This window comes from Dipodomys ordii, unplaced genomic scaffold (genome assembly GCF_000151885.1).
Source record: "Dipodomys ordii isolate 6190 unplaced genomic scaffold, Dord_2.0 Scaffold144, whole genome shotgun sequence".
In the NCBI taxonomy this organism is placed as follows: Eukaryota; Metazoa; Chordata; class Mammalia; order Rodentia; family Heteromyidae; genus Dipodomys; species Dipodomys ordii.
Genome location: NW_012267360.1, coordinates 2,184,281 through 2,204,014, shown reverse-complemented (window position 1 = coordinate 2,204,014; position 19,734 = coordinate 2,184,281). Strand labels below are relative to the sequence as shown.

Here is a 19,734-nt window from a genome sequence, read left to right as displayed (position 1 = left end):
TACCTACTTCTAGAAGATGACAATCACTTTCTGATTGCTAGAAGACACTATCTCTAACACAAAACTGATTAAAATAGGGCTCCTCAACATTTGCTGACTTCTAATTTGAAATAAAAAATATGGAAGATTCTAGCAATGAAAAATAGATTAGTGTTTTGCAAAGGAATAAGGGGTCAATGTGAAACTGATTTTTGTTGCTTGAACTGAGGTTCATCTTCTTATGGGTGGCACATTGTCATAATTTCATAAAATATTTTACAAGCATGCACTCTTCCTGAGTCCTTGACCACTTTTATTACTTTTCACATAGACCTGTGGGTGTGGGAGAAAAGCTATCACCCATGACAAAAAAAAATGAAGAAATTTAGCAGTTCTAAATGAATTATACCTGTATGTAATTAATATTTTTCAACGTGGTCCACTGAAATGAGCACCTGGATATTATCCTTAATGATGAAAATCCTAATACATTTTTTTCAGTAAAGTTTACATCATTAAAATAATCAAGGACCTCTGTTAATGAATACTATCCAGAAACAATCTTTTTATAGGCTGTTTTTTTTTCCCTCCCTTTTGGGAAAGACACAACTTGGGAGATAAAAGCTACTTGTTTTGATGTTCATTAATTGAACTAGAACCTGACAAAAATTAAGATATAATCTAAAATGTGTACAGTCTTATGTCCTTCCTGTTTTATGCCCTTCTAGGAGATTTAATGACATAATAATTCTTTAAAACTATCACTTTTTGAAAGTTTTTCCCCTCTTACTCAAAGTTTAAACTAATTTCTCAAGAATATTCTTATATTAAGTTTTACTCCTTTTTTGCCCATATCTTTTACTTTGGATGTTTTATTATTATTTATTTTTGGTGCAGTTTTTTTAAGAAAAGAGATGAGTCAGTTTTATTGCTGTGCAGAGTCTAAAACTTTGGTGTGAAAATGAATTACCAGGTGTGTGTTAAAGGGTGGGTAATTAATTACAGATTCCAATAATCTACCCTTTCATCTTGATTCCAAAGGCCTTCAGTTCAGGCCAACTTTCTGCATTTTAGTAGTCTCCTCCTTCTTCTTTGTTGGGTTTGGCATTCAGATAATCCTGACCATATGCTGACCATAATGAAAAACACTGTTTTAACATTAGCATGGATCAAGCTAACATTCTTATATCATCTTTTTTTCCTCCATTCCTCTTTGACATTTCAAGTCCAGTAAAGCTGAAATACATATTTCCTCACTTCTAAGTGTTCTGCTTCTGTTCTGAGATATTCCTTTCTTTCCTTTACATGGAACAGTTTTATGAAGATGCTTGATCCAATAAGATTTTTCAAATTGAGTTTTCTTTGATTGGTTTTCTATATAAATATTCAATGATCTTGTACATATTTCTCCTAGAATGATTATAATGTATCATAGCCAGTATTTGTCTTCCACAATAATGTCATCTATGAATCTATAGTACATGGGGAAATAGATATCACATGTTATGGAATCAAATCTACAGGATCTTCTGTTTCTAAATGACCTGCGGAATCTTTTGGGTTTGAAAACAATTTACGTGTATATCAACCTTTTTTAATAATCAGTAATGACTATTCCACAAAATTTTATATAAGTTTTATTTCAGCTTTTTTTTTCTCTGAGAATGACTCAAACTGTGTATCTGAGGCTTTCCTTCATTGGCTGGCAGTCTACCAGCTAAGACAGGCCTCCAGCCCTTTTAATTAATTTTGACAAAATATCTTTTGTTTTGTAAAACTATCTTTGATCCTATCACTCATTGTTGTCATGTAGGCAAGTTTAACCTGTGGTAAATTTACTATGATAATAAATTTTAAAGTTAATTTTTGTGCCACTTTAGGAAAGAGACATTTCACTAGATGATCTAAACCATGTCCTTATTTACATACAATTTCCTCAGAATCTGGACAAAAGAAGCTAGGTTATAGAGCTGAAAATCCATTAGAAGGATCATACCTGTCATCCTAGCTACTCAGGAGTCTCCGATCTGAGGATTCTGACCAGAAGCTAGCCCAAGCAGGAAAGTCCTAAGGACTCAGATTGTAATCAACAACCAAAAAAACTGTAAGTGGATCCATAGCTCAAGTGGTAGGTCCCATTACCAGCAAACAAACAACAACAGCGTAAGAAAACACTTCAAATCATCTCTGAATCTACATTTCTGTTTGTATATGAGACCTCTTGTTACTCTATATGGGTAAACCATACATAATCAATAACCTCTTTCCCACATATTTAGGTAAACAGACTCACATAATCACGTGTGTTAAGTGTTTAAGGCTATTTGAAGGCAGAGAACCTTACATGATTCATGCTTAATACCCAAAGAAACATCTGTTTACTAGAAAAAACTATACACGTTATATAGACTTTCATTAATTTGTGGACATTTCCATCACAGCTAACATTTCTAAACCTGTTAATGATATCTTCAAAGTGAGGAACCTTTCAATTATCATCAGAAAGGTAGATTGCCTCAGAGATAGTCTTTTCTCATTAATTTCTATAGTTCCATGAACCCCCTTCACCTGTTATGTATGGCTGCCTGATTTTATGTTAATATAAACCTGCAATCCATTCATTTGCACCCACCTCAACTCTTCTAAATAAGTCCCTATAATGTTAAAAAGTGAGAAGAAAACAAATACAATCATAAAATCCAATGCATATTCTACATTAGAAGAGGGATAAGGACAATGATGAAGGAGAAACATCGATCAAGTTTCATTGTATTTGTATACTACCTTGTTGAATGTCAATTCCTTTGTATAACTACTTAAAGATAAAGTAAAAATCATTTTTAAAAAGTCAGCATATGATTAAGGTAAAAGGACTCAGGTAAAGTATGCAGCTGAGCTGCAAGCAGTGATGCTGATTTTGATACATGGTACATTTGAACACCAGATATCTTCAAATTCATTAATTATGGACCTGAAATGCTTCCTTGTTCTTTATGTGCAATCACACAAATATAATAAAGCATAAATTTAAGGCACCTTCCAAAGTCCATTAAAGGCCTCACTTTTTTGCAAAGTCATCTCTTTCCCTTGAGCAAATCATTTTATTGTTCCCATGTAGACAAGATTAGCTCCTAAAAGTGATTTCTTGAAGTAACAAATTCAAGAAGTTAAATTTTATGTGCTATTATAAAACTATTATAAAATTATTAAGAATTTCACTAAGTGTAGTGACCACTGGACCACAGAACTATTTCTTAGTTATTTGAACACTGTCTTTTCTTCTAAATTGTTACTTAAGTGTTTAGACTATAAAGAAGTTGTACCTTCCCCAAGTTCAGGAGTGAGGCTATTGACACTCCTTTCATCTCTCCATAACATGTAACTCCCAAACCACCAACTTTCCCCTTATTAACACTTTCCAACACCACATAGATATTCCATGAATAAGACTAGTCCTATGTGTTACCTAGTAGAAAAAAAGTTAAATTTCAACTAATTTGAAAAAACTAAAAGCATAGAGTTCAAAACCATTCTTAGCCACCTACCACAGGTTTTACTTCTCTTCAGATTTTATCCAACAATAAATGTCTAAGATTTTACTGAGCAAGTTAATTAAACAATATTGAAGATTTAAGATCACAAGGATGGTTACATAAATCATTAACCAAAAACTACCACATCATATGAAGAATATTTCAAAGCTAGTTTTGATTGAAATGTCTTTTTTCTAGATTAAATATAGACCCAACATAAAAACTATAATTACCTTTCTTTTTATTTCTTTAAACATATATCGTACCAATATACAACTTTAAAATATGGCTACCTTCAGGATATATCCTGGCTAACTTAGCATATATCCTTCAGATATCTACCATCATTTCACAAATGAGAAAAGCTGAGGCTCAAAAGATCTAAGTACTGTAGTTTGAGCTACCTAATTGTCCAGTGATAGAGAAAGGACTGGTCTGACACAGAAGTTAATGCAACTTCTCTTATACCTTCATACTCTCCTTTAGAGTACAAATGTATGTATTTTTAAATTATAATTTTAACACAAAATGGATTTGAAAAAAACACTGAACACCACTATAAATGAAACGTGCACGTGAAAATAAACAGTTACATGCACAATGCATTCCATGATAAGACTCTCAGAGCACAACACAACTGTTCTTAACTCACGAAGTTTTTAGATGATTGTGTCCCAAGAGATTGTAAAATATGAGCATTTCTTACCTGGCAGCTGTATGAGGGGTTGATAAAAGACATTAAAAACTTGAGCTATGATCAGACATCAAATTTTTCTACCACTGAAGATTTACTTTTACCTGGGTTTTGAGGGCATAATGCTTTTAATGAAAGAGGTATAATCCAATATGTAAGATGTTTAGCACTGTCACTCCCTTTGAAACGTTAGCTTGCCTGATAATGTTTTTCACCCAAATCTTCCTACTGACTGGTATGGCCCTACTAGGCCTTATCATTATAAATTCTTTAGGTCAACAAGTTTAAGCAGGAAAATAACTTCAGAACCATCCCATACTGGCCCCAACCCTAGGATACCAATGTCCCACTCTAGTGCTTTTCCCTATATAAAAGATCATAACTTTGGACCAGCAGGGGGCCAGGAGGTGAGAGGACAGGATCAAGAAACGGTTGATTAAAAAAAAATAACTCCATGAAAAGTCCTTCACCAACACCAGTGTTTGTGCATGGTTATTCAGAGTGTTATACTTTGAAAAACATGAATGATATCATTAAGACATTTCATAAAAACCCATAATGCATTCCTTGGACCCTAAGGAAAGAACTCATTCTGATGGGTAAATTCTTTAAGAAAAAAACAAAAACCACCCACACTGGTGCATCTTCAGCTCCTCTCAAAGCTTTAATCACTTCCATGAAATCCTTTTGCCCTTTTATACAAAGACATACATCTCCACAATTTTAATAAGTACCCAAGAGAGTACAAAGAAGAAAGCAGAGAAAAATGCTCACTTTGGTTGATCTTTCCTTTCTAAATAGTAATCCATATAAAAGAACTAATCAGTAACAAACTCAAATGAGAACATACAACAGATTTTCACACCTCTTAACTACCAAGAGACTCTACGAAACAGTATCAGCATTATGACATGTAACAACAAATAATAAAACAAGGCAGATTTACTTGGCACACTTGTGAACGGCTGTGCCTTTACATTTGCAGGAGTGGCAACTTTAACTTTTTATAGATAATTTTATTGTATTAGAATTTTTGTCTGTTTCTACCCAAACCAAATTTTCTCACATTTTTGGCTCCCCAGATTTTAGAAGCAAGTGATTCTCTGGGAAAATATCAATAAAGGATATTTTGTGACCTTCACATCTTCCCAAAGAGTACATCTCCCTAACACTGTCCTTAGAGCTACATTCACAAAGATTACCGAATGGATTCATTCCACATATGCACTGACTTTCAGTCCCAATAAGAAGGGAGACTGAGAAATAAAGGAATGAAAATGCCATTTTCACTTCTCAAGTTGAGATCACAATCCAAGAGTGTATCTGTGCTGTGGAATAGGTCATTTGTCCAAAGCTGATTAACAGTAAATAAAGAGGACTTGAATGAGCAAACTTTTACTTTCCTGAACCCCACAGCCCACATATTAGAATTAATGATACAATAAGAGACATAAGATTAGAAAGCAAAGTTACTCACCATGGAGGAATCACTGCTTCCACTCCCGATCGGAGCTCCCTCAGCACAGGTTGGGAGGTGGGTAGAAAGTTGACTAGCCCTGCCCCCATCTATGACATCACAATCTACCTCATAAAAGGTAGTGAAAGTGCTCTGAACTCCTGTCTGATTTCCGAGAGATACAGAAAAGAGAGAGTGAGAGAGAGAGCAAGAGAAAAAAAAACGTACCCTACTTGGGAAGGGATTAGGGAAGTGGAAGAGGGAATAGTAAACCAATTGGGAGAAAGAGGTATATGAAGGAATTAGGCACTGAAAGAGATATGTGTGGGCATTCTTGACATTAAGCAGCCCCATCATTTGGATTCCTCTTTGGGTCTTGAAAATCTGGGAGGAGAATGAAGAAGCACCCTGCCTTGCCAAGGCACCATAGGGGTCAATTATAATGGGTTCAAAGGGGAAGAATCCCCTATTTAAAGGAATGAATATCACCAAGAGAGAAAGCAAAGGCTGCAGCTCTTAAAGCCTGGGAGAATATGTAGGGATCCCAGATGCCTTGCTTGGAGGATCCATTGCCTTGCTCAATGACCTTGGCCTCTGCACATCCATCCAGTACATGGTACTAAAGGGATACTTACCCGTTTCATTATAATGCACTGTTAGAACTGCAATGCTTTCAACTGTTTCTTTTGTACCCAAACATGGGCTGTGTGAAGGCAAAGGATAAGCCAATAACCAATGTCTATTTTTTACTTTTAGAATGGATTCTGAAGTTCGCTCAGTTTTGTCTGAATGTGTCAATTGAGCTATTCTATAACTGTAGGGGGAAAAAAGAAATGTCAAGATCCCTGTACTCATGAAATTCTCTGCATTTTCACTGTCAGAGGTCAAGTTTTTGAAACCCAGTGAAGAGGCTAACTACCTGACCAAATAGCATAGATTATGCTGCTAGAGTTCCATTCTCATAGCTTTCTTTAACATCTGATTCCCATTTCTTATGGGAAACGAGACAAGATGTGAGAATACACAAAATGTTAAGATTGTTTTCAAATCAAATCAGATTTAGAACATTAACATGAAACACCAAAGTTTGTTAAATAGGTGTTGTAGCAAGTGAGAATAATGGCTGAAATCATCCACATGCAAGCCAGTGAATTGTGGAAGATCTTTCTTCTGCCAAGGGACATTGGATATTTCTATCATCATTCATGGCCCTACAGAATGATTAGTACAGGCAGACAGGGGCAGCCCTTGAAAAGCATATGTGTCTGTCTAATAATTTTCTAATAACCTCCAGCCTTATAGTAATCTTTTCCCACAGATAATATTTTTTTATCAAAAGTAAGATTCAAAATAATAGGTTGCAATTTAGAACAAAGGGGTAAAACCCAAAACCTAATTCCATATGCAGGAAAACAACATTCCAAAGTTAGGATTAAAAAAAAAATGTTTAAGCCAATAAAGTTCATATTGAATCCTCTCATTCTAGCTTAATAAGCAAAATTAACAGATAAGGGAGTAGTTTAAACATAAAAGCTATTACTAAATTCAAACTGTTTATAGATTTGAGAATATCACTCCCATCTTCTGCTTCAAATTAAAATGTTAAAGACAAATATTCTAATGCAGGTAGCTACTTTGGAGTTTGAGAATAATGGTTCAAAGCCAGCCTGGGCAGAAAAGTCTGTGAGACCCTCATCTCCAAATAATCAGGAAAACGCTATGGCTCAAATGGTAGAACTCTAGCTTTGAGTAACAAAGCTAAGAGAGCATAGTGTTCAGGCCTGAGTTCAAGCCCCATTATTAGCAAAGAAGAGAAGAAAAATGTCAAGCACATAGCAAGAAGGGCATTTTTCTTTTACTTGACTTTTTCTTATTAAAGAAATATATTTTTCTTCTGTATTAATGTATTCACATTTGCTCTAATTTTTAAGTCTAAAATAAAAATCTATACAATATAGCATTTTTAGGAGCTTCTGTGAAAAATGACTGTGTATGTTTTACTTTCAATTTTTAAATATTGAATCATTGACTAGTTGGCTTATCCTTGCACTTTATAATTGATTAAACAAAAGTTCCATCCATCTTAGGCAATAAAAATCTTCAGATGAGTTTTCAGGCTCAGAAACAATTACTACATTTTAGAAACTTGGGTTACTTCACATGTCATAAAAAATTTAAAGGTCATTAAGATTAATGATCAATTGTCCATTCTTCCAATAAACATCTATAGAGTTTTGACTACCCAATAAAAGTTACACTTCTCCCAACATAAAAATACAAGAACAAAAATGGAGTAAAACACTTTTTCAATATTGAAATGGAACAAACTGGACTGAGGTCAGAGTTTACTATGTTAGTGTTTCTTACTAATTACCTCTTGTCTATTTGGAAATGGAATGACTTCAGGAACCCAATGCAAAACTAGGATGCATCAAAAGGATGCAGAGAAATAAACAGTGCTGACCTTTTAGGTGAGTTTAGTGTGAGTGAGTGAGTGATTGTGTTAATGCCTTGAATGATACTTGTTAAGACAAGATAACTTGCTTGGACACAAGACATAATGCTACAATCAGGTGGATTTTTTTTTCATCTTAGGGTCTAACTTGTCAATGGCATCAGATAGATGAATAGCCCTTCAAGAGAAGATATGAAGCAGTTATAAGATTGTAATGGTCAATAGTCACTAGAATTCCAGTCACAATTATAATTTGTTCTGACGAGAGGTGTAGGAATGGTTTTGAATTTTTATTCAAAAAGAAAAGAAATGATGTGCTTTCTTAGAACCAAATATTAAGAAGAGTCAGGTAGAGTAATCTGTCCATTTTAGAAGACTAATCCACAGGTGAACTTAATGCATCATGGAAGATACTCTCAAATATTCTTCACAACTTACCACAGTGTTACTATTACCTCAATAAAAAGAGATGCCAACAAATGTTGATAGCAGCAGATTTGAATCAAGGATTTTTAGGTAAAGAGATGATGGTTTGAGAGTGTTTTATGGCAGTGTCTCATATATAGAAATTTCGGGCTGAAAAGAGGACATGATTTTTAGAAGATGATACCAACTGGACTCTCTCCAGGATATTCTCTCTCAGTAGCAAAATAGATTTGCCAAAGAAAATGGATGAAAAGAGGTCAAGAGACAGGTCATGCATCTAGGCAGAGTTCTAGTCGAGTTCATTATCAGCAAGGCATCTGCACAGATGAAAGCATTCAGAGAAAAGTAATAAAACAAGATATAGTATTGATGAAAAGAGAGATTAAAAGTCTAAATTAAGAAAGCTTGCCTTCAAGAAAATAAGAAGAGGATGAAGTGTTTGAAATATATTTATTGCTTAGAAGGAAAATGACTGTTCAAGATAGAGTAACATGATGTGTTCTGAAGTAGTAAAAGAAATCAGCACTAAGAAAACTCCACATTGCCCATCCAGAAGCCTTTCCTATTTATAAGATTCATGGGCCATAATGTGGCACATATTTCTCTTCTAAGGGCTGTGATCAAAGCCATATTTTAGAAATCATTTAAATTAGGCTAGAGAAAGCACTTGACAAAATAATCTGCAGAGACAGAATGTATACGACAGTAAGTTAAACACACTTCTATTTCTAGAATGTAGTAAACCAAGAAAACAGTGAACACACACAGATATCCTGCTGTTCTAACAGAGAATCCTAAACATTGCAGTAAGCTGAGAATTTACATGGGGAGGATATCAGACTACATTAGCTAATAAGAACATAATGAAAAGGAAAATGTGTCTTTTGGAGGAAGTTATTTGATATTAGAAATAAAGAATCTTTGAATGCTTTGAGTTAACCAATTTTTGCCACAATGCCTCTTATGTAGTAGGGTTGCAATATTGAATTCAATGTGTCAGAATATACTTCTGGGAACAAGAAACAACTTTAATTCCAAAAGTCCTAATTGTCATTGGAAATTAGCTTTCATATTTAATATACATCAACATAACTCTATAGATTGATTTATTCTACAGGCAGCAGTAATATTAACAATCTGCATAATTTGAGAGGATTTCACTCCCAAAATGAGAAGTACCTGTAGAACTTTCAACTATAATCATGACGTGTAGAAACATCTATCTTTCCTTTGAAAAAGTGTTTCTGTCAAAATTTTATCAAATCTTTACTGAAAAATAAAGAGCTTTTTTAGTTTTGTTACAGGATCTTTCCATTTCCTTTATTCTTGACTGTTTCATGCAATAGAAAGATGAATAAATTCAACAATGAAATGCCCAGCTAGTCTTTGGCTTAGTACTTATCTTCTTTATTTATATTAACATTTCTATTTTTGAGACAGGTGATAGTAGCTTACACCTGTATTCTTGTAATCCTAGCTACACAAGAGACTGAGGCCCAGAGCACTGTGGTTCAAAGCTAGCCCACGTAGAAAAGTCTGCATGACTTCATCTCTAAAATAACAAACAAAAACCTAGTTTGGAGACATGTTTCAAGGGTAGAGTAGAACAAGTACAAGATTTTTGAGTTCAAATCCCAGTACCACCAAATAAATACATAAGTAAATAAAAACCCTATTTCTTGATTAAATATGACAAGTGCAGTAGATACATTTTTTAAAATGGTTGAGAAAATGCAGTTTCAAAATAAATGTATTTTCTTAATTCATTGGCTTCTCAAAATCATTTGGTTCAAGTTAAAGGAGAATGTATGCCTAGGTTTCTCTTATATTCACACTTGTTCAAAATTGGAGGAAGGCGTTGTCTCTAAGACAATTCTGTAAGCACTATTTTGAACAATTTCAAAGGTTTTAAAAAATATTATTTTCAATATTTAAAATAATGAGTGTCTTAGAATAAATCAGACCATTATATATAGAGAAAGGTATTCAAAGTAAAAATGTATCTCATATGGATCCATTATAATCCATAGCTTTGTCTTAGTTTGACCAATATCCCAAGAAATAAACATCCTTCCTTCTAGGTATACTTATGTGTACAGTCTCCCAGCTGTCACAAAGTATTGTTAATGGTCAAATATCAGAATACCAAATCTAAGGCATTGGTTGATAATAAATTAAGGTGTTAATTATTTGCCTCCCCTCTTTTCATTAGAGGATCTCAAAATATGAAAATCTTATAAGACCATAGCAATGAAAGTTCATTGATTGAATGACAAGTAATGACACTCTACTTTAAAACCACTAACCCTCTATAACACGAATCAGAAATAATGCCCTCAAACCAAAAATAGAGCAACGGTTGGAAAGATCAAGTAAACAAATCAAATAATCCATTCTGTAGATCCAAGTTATATCAATGAGTCCCAGGTTCAGTTAAATTTCATGCTCCAGCTTTGCCACAGACAATCTGTTTTCTTATTTGTGAATGGGAGCATTGGGAAATCTTTTTCTATGCACAAAAATTCAGCAACATAACCCACTGGTCTCTCATTCTTTCAATGGATAAGTTCGTTTTATAACATAGAGATTTATTACATTGATTAAGTTCAAGATCACCCCATCATAGATTATGAGACTCAACAGTCACTTTCTATCACTATAGTTCATGTACCATGCTCAAGGGATATTTGAATTCAAAAGGACAGCTTATATAGGTATAGGCCACAGACATCAAACTTCCTATGAGGCTTACTGCTCTAGGAGACTTTTACTTTTCTTATTAAAATTCCTTTTAACTTGACACTTCATCCAAAAATAATGGATTTGAATTGGTTAAATGTCATTTTTGTAATGCAAAAAATGAATGTTCACTGAGAATATGACTTAATGGTTATTTCCCTTGGAGGGTTTATACAATGACCATGTATACTGATATGACAACATACAGCAGAAGCCAGATTTTAAGTACTTAATTTTTTTTTCATAACAGTTTGGAGAGGGAGGTTTGGGAAAGAAATATTAAATCATGTGACAACAGAAAGTTGTCTGTTGATAATTGTCAGATTATCTTCTCAGAGTATCTCCACTATCCCATCATCCAGATTTATAATCTGACATTTTTCTTATGTATTTACATCTTTTTTCTTTTTAGATATAAAGGTACTTTAGACCTGAATACTTAATGGCCTACTTCAGGCCTAATGGCCTACTCACTGGAGGATCAAGATAAAATTCTTTTGAAATATTGTCAAATTCTGGAACACATATTCTTTTATTCAAATGAAACACAAAATAATATTCTAAACCTAAACTGAAATAGGTTGCAATTTATACTTTTCCCATACTGCTACACTTTGATCAGTGGAAATAATCAAGAATTTGCTATAGACATCAGAAACTAGGCTTAATATTCTGAAAAGAAAAGGGCTGTTGAAAGGGCAGGTCTGCATAATTACATATAATGCTCATTTCAATGACTATTTCATATTATAAATTACTGGCATTGTAAAATACAAAAGGAACTTACTTGTATTCAAGGAGTATAGAAATGTTCTAATAAAATGTAATTCTCATCTATACATAACATCACATTCTGTAAATATATCCGACACTTTAATTTCCCTAAATTGCATTAGATCAGATCACACACACAAAGCATTTGACTATCACATATTGAGTGGTTGACTCGAAACATTAAATGAGAGATGTCTGCTGTGTATGTGTATATGCATATATACCTTTGGTTACATACCAGTATCAAGACTGATTTAAAATTAATTTCCAGTATTTTTAAACATTTATTCATCTGTCCCCATATTTCTGTGCATTTTAAATGAGCCCAATTTTAAGGATGTGAAATAAGCAATAAGAATGACCTATAACTGAACTGTCCTTCTCTGAGCTTTCACGTTACCGATTCAGATTCTACCTGTGTCACCCATTTATGTGTTCACTTTGTCATATTTTTCTATGAAGCCCAATTGAGAGAGATTCAAATTTGGTAAGAAGTCATTTAAATAGCAAAAAAACAAAAGTTTCTGTTAGGGGAAGTTTTTCAATCCACTGGGAATGGTTAGGACTCCATTCAACAACAAGTATCCCTCATCTGCAAATTCTGTTGTTGTTTTGTTCATGTGAGGAAAAACATTTAATCTATTAAAACTCATACATTGTCATGTGCTGTCAGCCAGGAGTTCAGTCTAATTCCTCCATCTCTGACCTGAACATTAAATTCTTCTCTAATGAAGGTTATGGCTCTGTTGTTCTGGCTTCATTATTACAATCACACTCCTAATATATTAAAGGAGTTTTGAGGACTTTACTAGCCCTAGCAGGATGTTTGAGGGTTAGTATGTGTGCATAAAAATAAAACACTACATGTTTCCAATCTCATTGAGAATAATATACAAAGAATAAATCTTTGAGTAAATAAAAATCAAAGGTCATGGATGATTTTTATTTCTCCAGATCCATGGGTGTTATCTTTTTTAACTTACAAATTGCTCATCAAATCCTCTAAATTCTAGCAACAGTAGTAAACAACATAATTAAATCTGCAAGTAATTGTTAAATCATAAAGTATTTATACTCAGAATACTATTTAATTTTTTAAGATTGGTTCAACTTTTTCCCATTTAATTCAGTTGCATTTAATATCATTTACTTATTTTTATATACTATTGTTAAAGTTCTTTTTGATTCCTATCTTCCCTTTTTTCTTCTTTCCTCCTGTTTCCTTGTTCCATCATTTCTCTATTCTTTGATCAAAATATAATGTAAACTAGCTTAAGATTTAAAACACTAAATTGTGCAAACACATAAAAACAGTTTATAGATTATTTGCCTGTGTACATTTTTTCTATTGTCTAACAGTTCTATTATTCTATTATAAACAAGTTGGAATAATTGGCTTACAAATGTACCCTTGACCTTGAAATTTAGTGTAGATAATGCCTTTATGCTGTGGGAAATGGCGTAAGCCAGTGACTTTAAAATCAATACAGCGAGAAGAATAGTGGTGCTTTTCAGATAGCATATACAGACAGACATCCTGAACTGCTTTATTTCTCTTCATTTCCTGTCATCACTCATAAAAACTTTTGTATCCTTTCTTTCCAATGACCTGTTGAAATTTTCTTACCCACTTCTAAAGTAGAAAACAGATATAGCAGGCCTTTTCCAATTTGTGCACATGTGCACTGCGCGTGCACACACACACACACACACACACACACAATTCATATAAAGCATAAGAATGCTGACAGGTTACTTCATATTCATTTGTTTTGCATATGTCCACCAAGCCAGCATAAGGCTGTAAAAACATGGCCCTCTCTGGTTTCAAATTCAAGTTTATATTTTTTGGTAGGTAAAAATAACCTGTTGAAATCTTTTTATCACTTTGATAGAGACTGGTTTCTGACAAATGCACCTTTCCTTGTGGCTTCCATATATTTTAGAGAAGAAGCCATAATATTTATTTATGGGTATAAACACATGGGAAAAAAGAAACTGATTCAAGTATCTTTCTTTTTCTTGATTACACATGAGACTACAATGGCCTCTCCTGAAAAATATAGCAACTTTGCCACAATGGACAGCAAAATAATTAGAGCCCAAAGCATAGAGGCAATTTTCTTGGCAAAATCATTGGAAATGTGTGTGTATGGGGTCTCACATTCTTGACTCTTTCAGAACTTTCAAAGCAGTCATTTGTGGCTATTTTGCACTGTAAGCACATTGACTTTTTTTTTTGTCTCCTTTGGCCATCAGTGAAGGAGGATGAAGAGTAAGATGGAAGCAGAAGTGGAAAGACAGCAAGCTACAGATGCAGATGTAGCACTACACAGCAGTCAAGCTTGGGGGAAAAAAAGTCATGAGAAGCCCAAGAGCAAAATGATAGCAAATTTTCACAATGCATTTGCCTCAGAATTATTATAAAGTTGTATAACATTCCTCTAAAAGAAGCCTTCTTCCATGCAAGGATTTATGAACTTTGCCACTAAGACTCAAAGAAGGAAACAGGCTTCTTGATGGTGTTCTCAGTGTCAAACACCTCCACAAATGCCAACAGTGCAAGTGATAAAAGCCAGTGATGGTTTGGACTACATCTACATGAGGAGAAGACAATGGAAATGAAGCTCTGAAGGCGGATATGAATAATGGGTACTGAGAGAATGATGGAAAGCAGCTCTGCCAGTAAAATATCACCCAGATGAGATTGTGGAGTCTGAGATCCACAAAGATGCTTTGCGCATCCATGTACACAATAAGATTTGGAAAGTAACAAATGAAAGCACACAAGGCAAGCTGAACAAACAGCACTCAGTTCCACAGGTTCTATATACAGATGGATATGAAAGCTGAATGGTATGGAAAAACTATACCATCAAGGCTGAAGATAAGAAAAGAAGCAAGGGAGATATTATGTGTTGAGCACTTCTTGGCGAGAGAATATTGATAACAACCAGTTTAGGAGAAAGGACACATTGCAAGACAGATTGCACTTGGCTGTGGAAGAATGTTGAAGCAGGATCATTTTGGAAATGCAAAGAGGTGATTGTGCTTGGGGAAGAGGCACAAAATAGCCAATTTATTGAGCGCTAAGGTAAGGCTCCATGGAATGGGCTTTCCAGATGGTATCTCAATGCAAGCCAGATCAATTCTTTTCCCAGTTATGTTTTCTGCAAGCTAAACACTATAGGAGTGGACATTTCTGAACTCAAGCATGAGTTTTATATTTTTTGTACATTTTTTAACCAAATGGCTTAAATTGAAAAAAATAGCTTCAGGAAGAATGAGTTTTGTGATTCATCTGATTTCAAGATTCACCATATTAATAATGTCATGTTCATACTCTCTCTACACTTAAAATGGCTGCAACACATTTGACTGGGAAAAGAACTAAAGGTGACAAGAGTCACGCGTCTGAACTTGCAAATAAATCATTTACAATAAATGGCGCCTTGTTTTGAGAGGAAGGGGTTGAGGGAGGAGAAGAAGCCAAGGTGAAGAACCTCAACACATATATTTGGAAATCTTGCCAAGAAATCGTGATTCTTCTGAATATTCATTGAACTACTTATTTCTATGCATTTGATGGAAATGGTTTTGAAAATTATATTTTTATGAGAAGGAAACACTCGTGTGATTTGCAAAAGAATATATAATTGTTAGTGTTTGACAACTATGTGAGATTTTGGCAACAGCACATCAATGTGTATTGAATTCAAACATTTTCTGGCTTTCAAGGGTTACTGATAACCTAGTATGCATTGGAACCTGATGAATGGATTCCTACTGGTTTTGTCATCTCTAACGTGTGAACACAATCCACACATAGAGAGGCTGGCTCCTGAACAGAGAATGAAAATTACCAGGACTAACAAAGAAAAGTAGACTCACAATGAGTAAATATAGAAAATCCCCAAATAATTATAATAGTCACAGCTTGGCAATGAGTTTCCAGACTATGAAATTAGTTTTCTTGTGAAGAATGGAGATTTTACAAGGCCAGTATAAACACCGGGTAATTGGAAAATCAAATTGTTCTTTGTGAGCTATTGTAAGGTCTGGAATAATGGTGATAACATTAAAAAAAAAAACTCCATTTGAATCACTGAACTTTTGTGTTTTAGCAGTACTGTTGCCAAGAATGCTTGCTTCGGATGTGTAACAGTGGGAACTTTTACATTGTGAAGTCCAAATCCCAGCTTACCCCTGACACAATGAGCTCTCCTCCCAGATTCTGCACTTCTGCCTTCACCTTGCTGCAGATATTGAGCTGATGGCAGTACAAGGCGATTCGCTGAAGGTAGGCTAATAAATCCTGCTTACATGCTGAATCAGGACACTATAAAAAAAAGAGTAATCTCAATTAGTAAGTACTCTTCAGTTTCTAGCACTTGCTGTATAAAAGCTGGAGGATGCAAAGATTTCAGTGATATATACTTTAATTATACTCCTTTCACTCAGTATTTTCATAACACATTTGAGAAAGGCCACTTGCAGTAGTTTAGACTGATTCGCTTTACCTTGATTTTATTTTTTTAAATTTTATTGTCAAGGGATATACAGAAAGGTTACAGTTACATAAGTAAGGTAGTGATTATGATTCTTGTCTAACTTGTTACCCATTCCCTCATTTTTCTCCCTCTTTACCTTCCCCCCAGCCCCTGCCCTGAGCTGTACAGACCATTTCCAACATATTGTCTTGTGAGTATCAGTGGTGCATAGGTTCCCCCTTCATCCTTTGCCTCACCATTTTCTTGTTGTAAAGGCATTATTGAAGATGATTTAGATGTTGGTTTGGGATATCTTCATGTTTATGGCTATTTTTCATGAGTTATCCTCTACTCTTTAGAAAACTAAATATTCTGCAGTGAGTTATTTTAGTTTTCTTCAACCTTCACTGCATGCAAACCTAATTTATAACAAGTCAAGCAAGTGATGCTAAAAGTACATCTTTATATGTGATAATCTCTTTGCCATGGTATAGGGGAGTGTTCAAATTCAATAAGCTGAGTAAAATATCATTTTTTGTTTCCCTTCATTTTCTGAGAAATACCCCATTCACTAAAAAGTTGATCTCACTTTCTGGATTTTTCTATTAATACAAACAAAGAACTCCCACTCATCTGGTTGAACCACTACTAAATATCCCCATGCTGCTGATCACATATTTGGTATATAACATGTGAACACCGTTATATGTTACAGACTGTGATAGACAATTTGCTCCAGGAAGGTTAGAATGAACTTGTGACTTTAAATGAGCATCATTATTCCACAATACTGTGAAATTCTGGAAATTATGTAATCACTTAATCACAATAAAAAAAAGAACCTTGGGGAAGGGAGGGATGGTAGGGGGAAAACAATGGAGCGGGTAACAATGTTCAAGAGGAAGTGTACTCATTACCTCACTCATGTAACTGTAACCCTCTGTATAGTATCTTTACAATAAAAAAAACATAATTGAAACATGATAATTAAAAAACATAATTGAAACATAATACATTTCTTTATATAAAAGAATCTTTCATAATCATTGCAGCAGAGATTTCACAATAAACCTGAGCCATTTAAAATAAATTCATATGACCAACAACAGAGTCTTTCAATGGACACATCAGAGTCCACTTTCACTGGAGTGTTTGCATTGTCACTGTAACTACAGTGGGTAGATGTCCATTAAGTACACATAGAATATTTCTATGGACAACATACATGGCTCTTTGAAACATTTCTGAGGCTTAATGCCAATGTCTACAAGGTAATTTAAGTATATTTCTTTTGCTAACAAATGTTTAGTTTGAGCATCTTCCATGCTATTTAATTGGTCTGGCTCAATTTGGCACTTAAAAAGAACATTTAACCACAAGATGTTTGGTGAAATACAGCAGAAAAATTATCGATATCCAAAATTGGAATGCATTATTTAGAATGAAATCATGAGACTGAAACTTCAGCTCAGTGGTAGTGTACTTGCCTACAATGTGCGGGTACTGGCTTCAGCCTCTAGTACCACAAAACAAAGGTAGAAAACATTAAATTTTCAAGCTCAAGAAAAGAAATATCTTATGAACACTAGAGCCAATGGTTGAACATAACCATTATTGAATAAACAATAAAGGCGTTTCTTTTATACAAAACACTATTGCAGTATATTTTGCACTGATTACATTTGTCAAGAAAGAATCCCAGAGACACTGTTTTTAGCTTTCTACAAGTACTTAATATTGTAATGTTTATCCTACTCCAGGGACTCATATACTAGAAAGAATTAACTTTAAAATTATATCTCCCCAGAGGACTGACAAGGCTTTCAACACAAATACCTTACAGCAAATTAAGCGTTCTATCTCAATGGAACAGTAATTAAAAATGAAGCCGTCCATAAAAAAGTTTACATTGCATATATATCTCAAATCTTCATAAAAATAGTTTCAAGCAAAACAAAGGCAACCAATCCCCTCTTTGGTAATGCTCATTCTATTCTATTATTTAAACTGAAGTGGTTAAAATACATATTTAAAAGAGCATTAAAGGCCAAGAAAAATATTTTCTGTACCATGGAAATAGTTGTAATAATTGAAACACAAATGCTCCATTCAGAGACAAATTTACCAAAAACTGCAAGGCATTTCATATAGCTCATGACACGAAGAATAAGTTAGGCTTAAACTTCATTTCCTTTAAAAATTAGTTCAATGCTCTGTCATTTAATCTCAAAATAAATCCAGATTCCTCTGGGACTGGTGTGTGTATGTGTGTGTGTGTGTGTGTGTGTGTGTGTGTGTGTCTGTGTCTGTGTCTGTGTCTGTGTCTGTGTATATTTTTTCTATGTAGGTGCTGCATTTACCATGTATTAAAAGAAATCTTGGCAATACTTCATGTTGCAATGTTCACTAGAAAGATCCAAAAATGTAAGAACATAAACAAGATCACACTGAGACAGTTTCAGTCATTCAGAGTCAAGGTATCAAGAAAAGCCTTTGGACATCCAGTGAATTTTCACTCCTTGGAAGAAGCCTTTCCTAAGAAGTCTACTCACCATCAGTTTCTAATAACTCTGTACATTTGAAAACAAGAGAATGGCTTCCTTTTTTGAACAGTGGTGTTTTTTTTGTTTGCTTACATATTTTCAATTAGATACATTGTCTTCCTTTTCTTTAGCATAAACATTCTGCAATATATATACAACTTTGGAGAAAGAAGCTCAACTTATGCTGTGAAGCCTGACATACATACAACCACCAAATTAGAAATTACAATGGTACATGTGATATATTTCAGATTCATATTGATATAATGTTTGAAAGACTTCAAACTGTAAACTGTTTTGAACTGTTATGTACATACATATATATACACACATATATATTGTAAAAAATGTTGTACAGAGGGGTTACAGTTACATGAGTAGGGTAATGAGTACATTTCCTAACAAGTATTGTTACCTCCTCCTTTGTTTCCCCCCACCATCACTTCCTTCCCCCTCGACCTTGACATTGTAAAGTTCATTTTCTTTTTTTGGGGTGGGGGGTTCCGGTCGTGGGGCCTGAACTCTGGGCCTAAGCCCTGTCCCTCAGCTCTTCAGCTCAAGGCTAGTGCCCTACCACTTGAGCCACAGCGCCACTTCCGGCTTTTTTCTTTTTGCTTATGTGGTGCTGAGGAATTGAACCTAGGG

The 19,734-nt window shown here is 34.3% G+C and overlaps 1 protein-coding gene across 3 annotated transcripts in view; it reads right to left on the bottom strand.

The window, feature by feature from the left end:
* The window catches only part of Ctnna2 (catenin (cadherin-associated protein), alpha 2), a 1,112,116-nt gene that overhangs the window by 22,656 nt on the left and 1,069,726 nt on the right, over positions 1–19,734 (bottom strand). The window contains exons 17-18 of one of the 3 annotated variants that reach the window (XM_013031821.1): positions 16,261–16,395; positions 5,684–5,827 (exon numbers count right to left, since the gene is read on the bottom strand). The exons of 1 other annotated variant lie outside the window; for it this stretch is intronic. In XM_013031821.1, the coding sequence (XP_012887275.1) occupies positions 5,684–5,827; positions 16,261–16,395 (279 nt within the window). The remainder of the gene's footprint in view (positions 1–5,683; positions 5,828–16,260; positions 16,396–19,734) is intronic. One more of the 3 variants, XM_013031822.1, reaches the window with a different exon arrangement.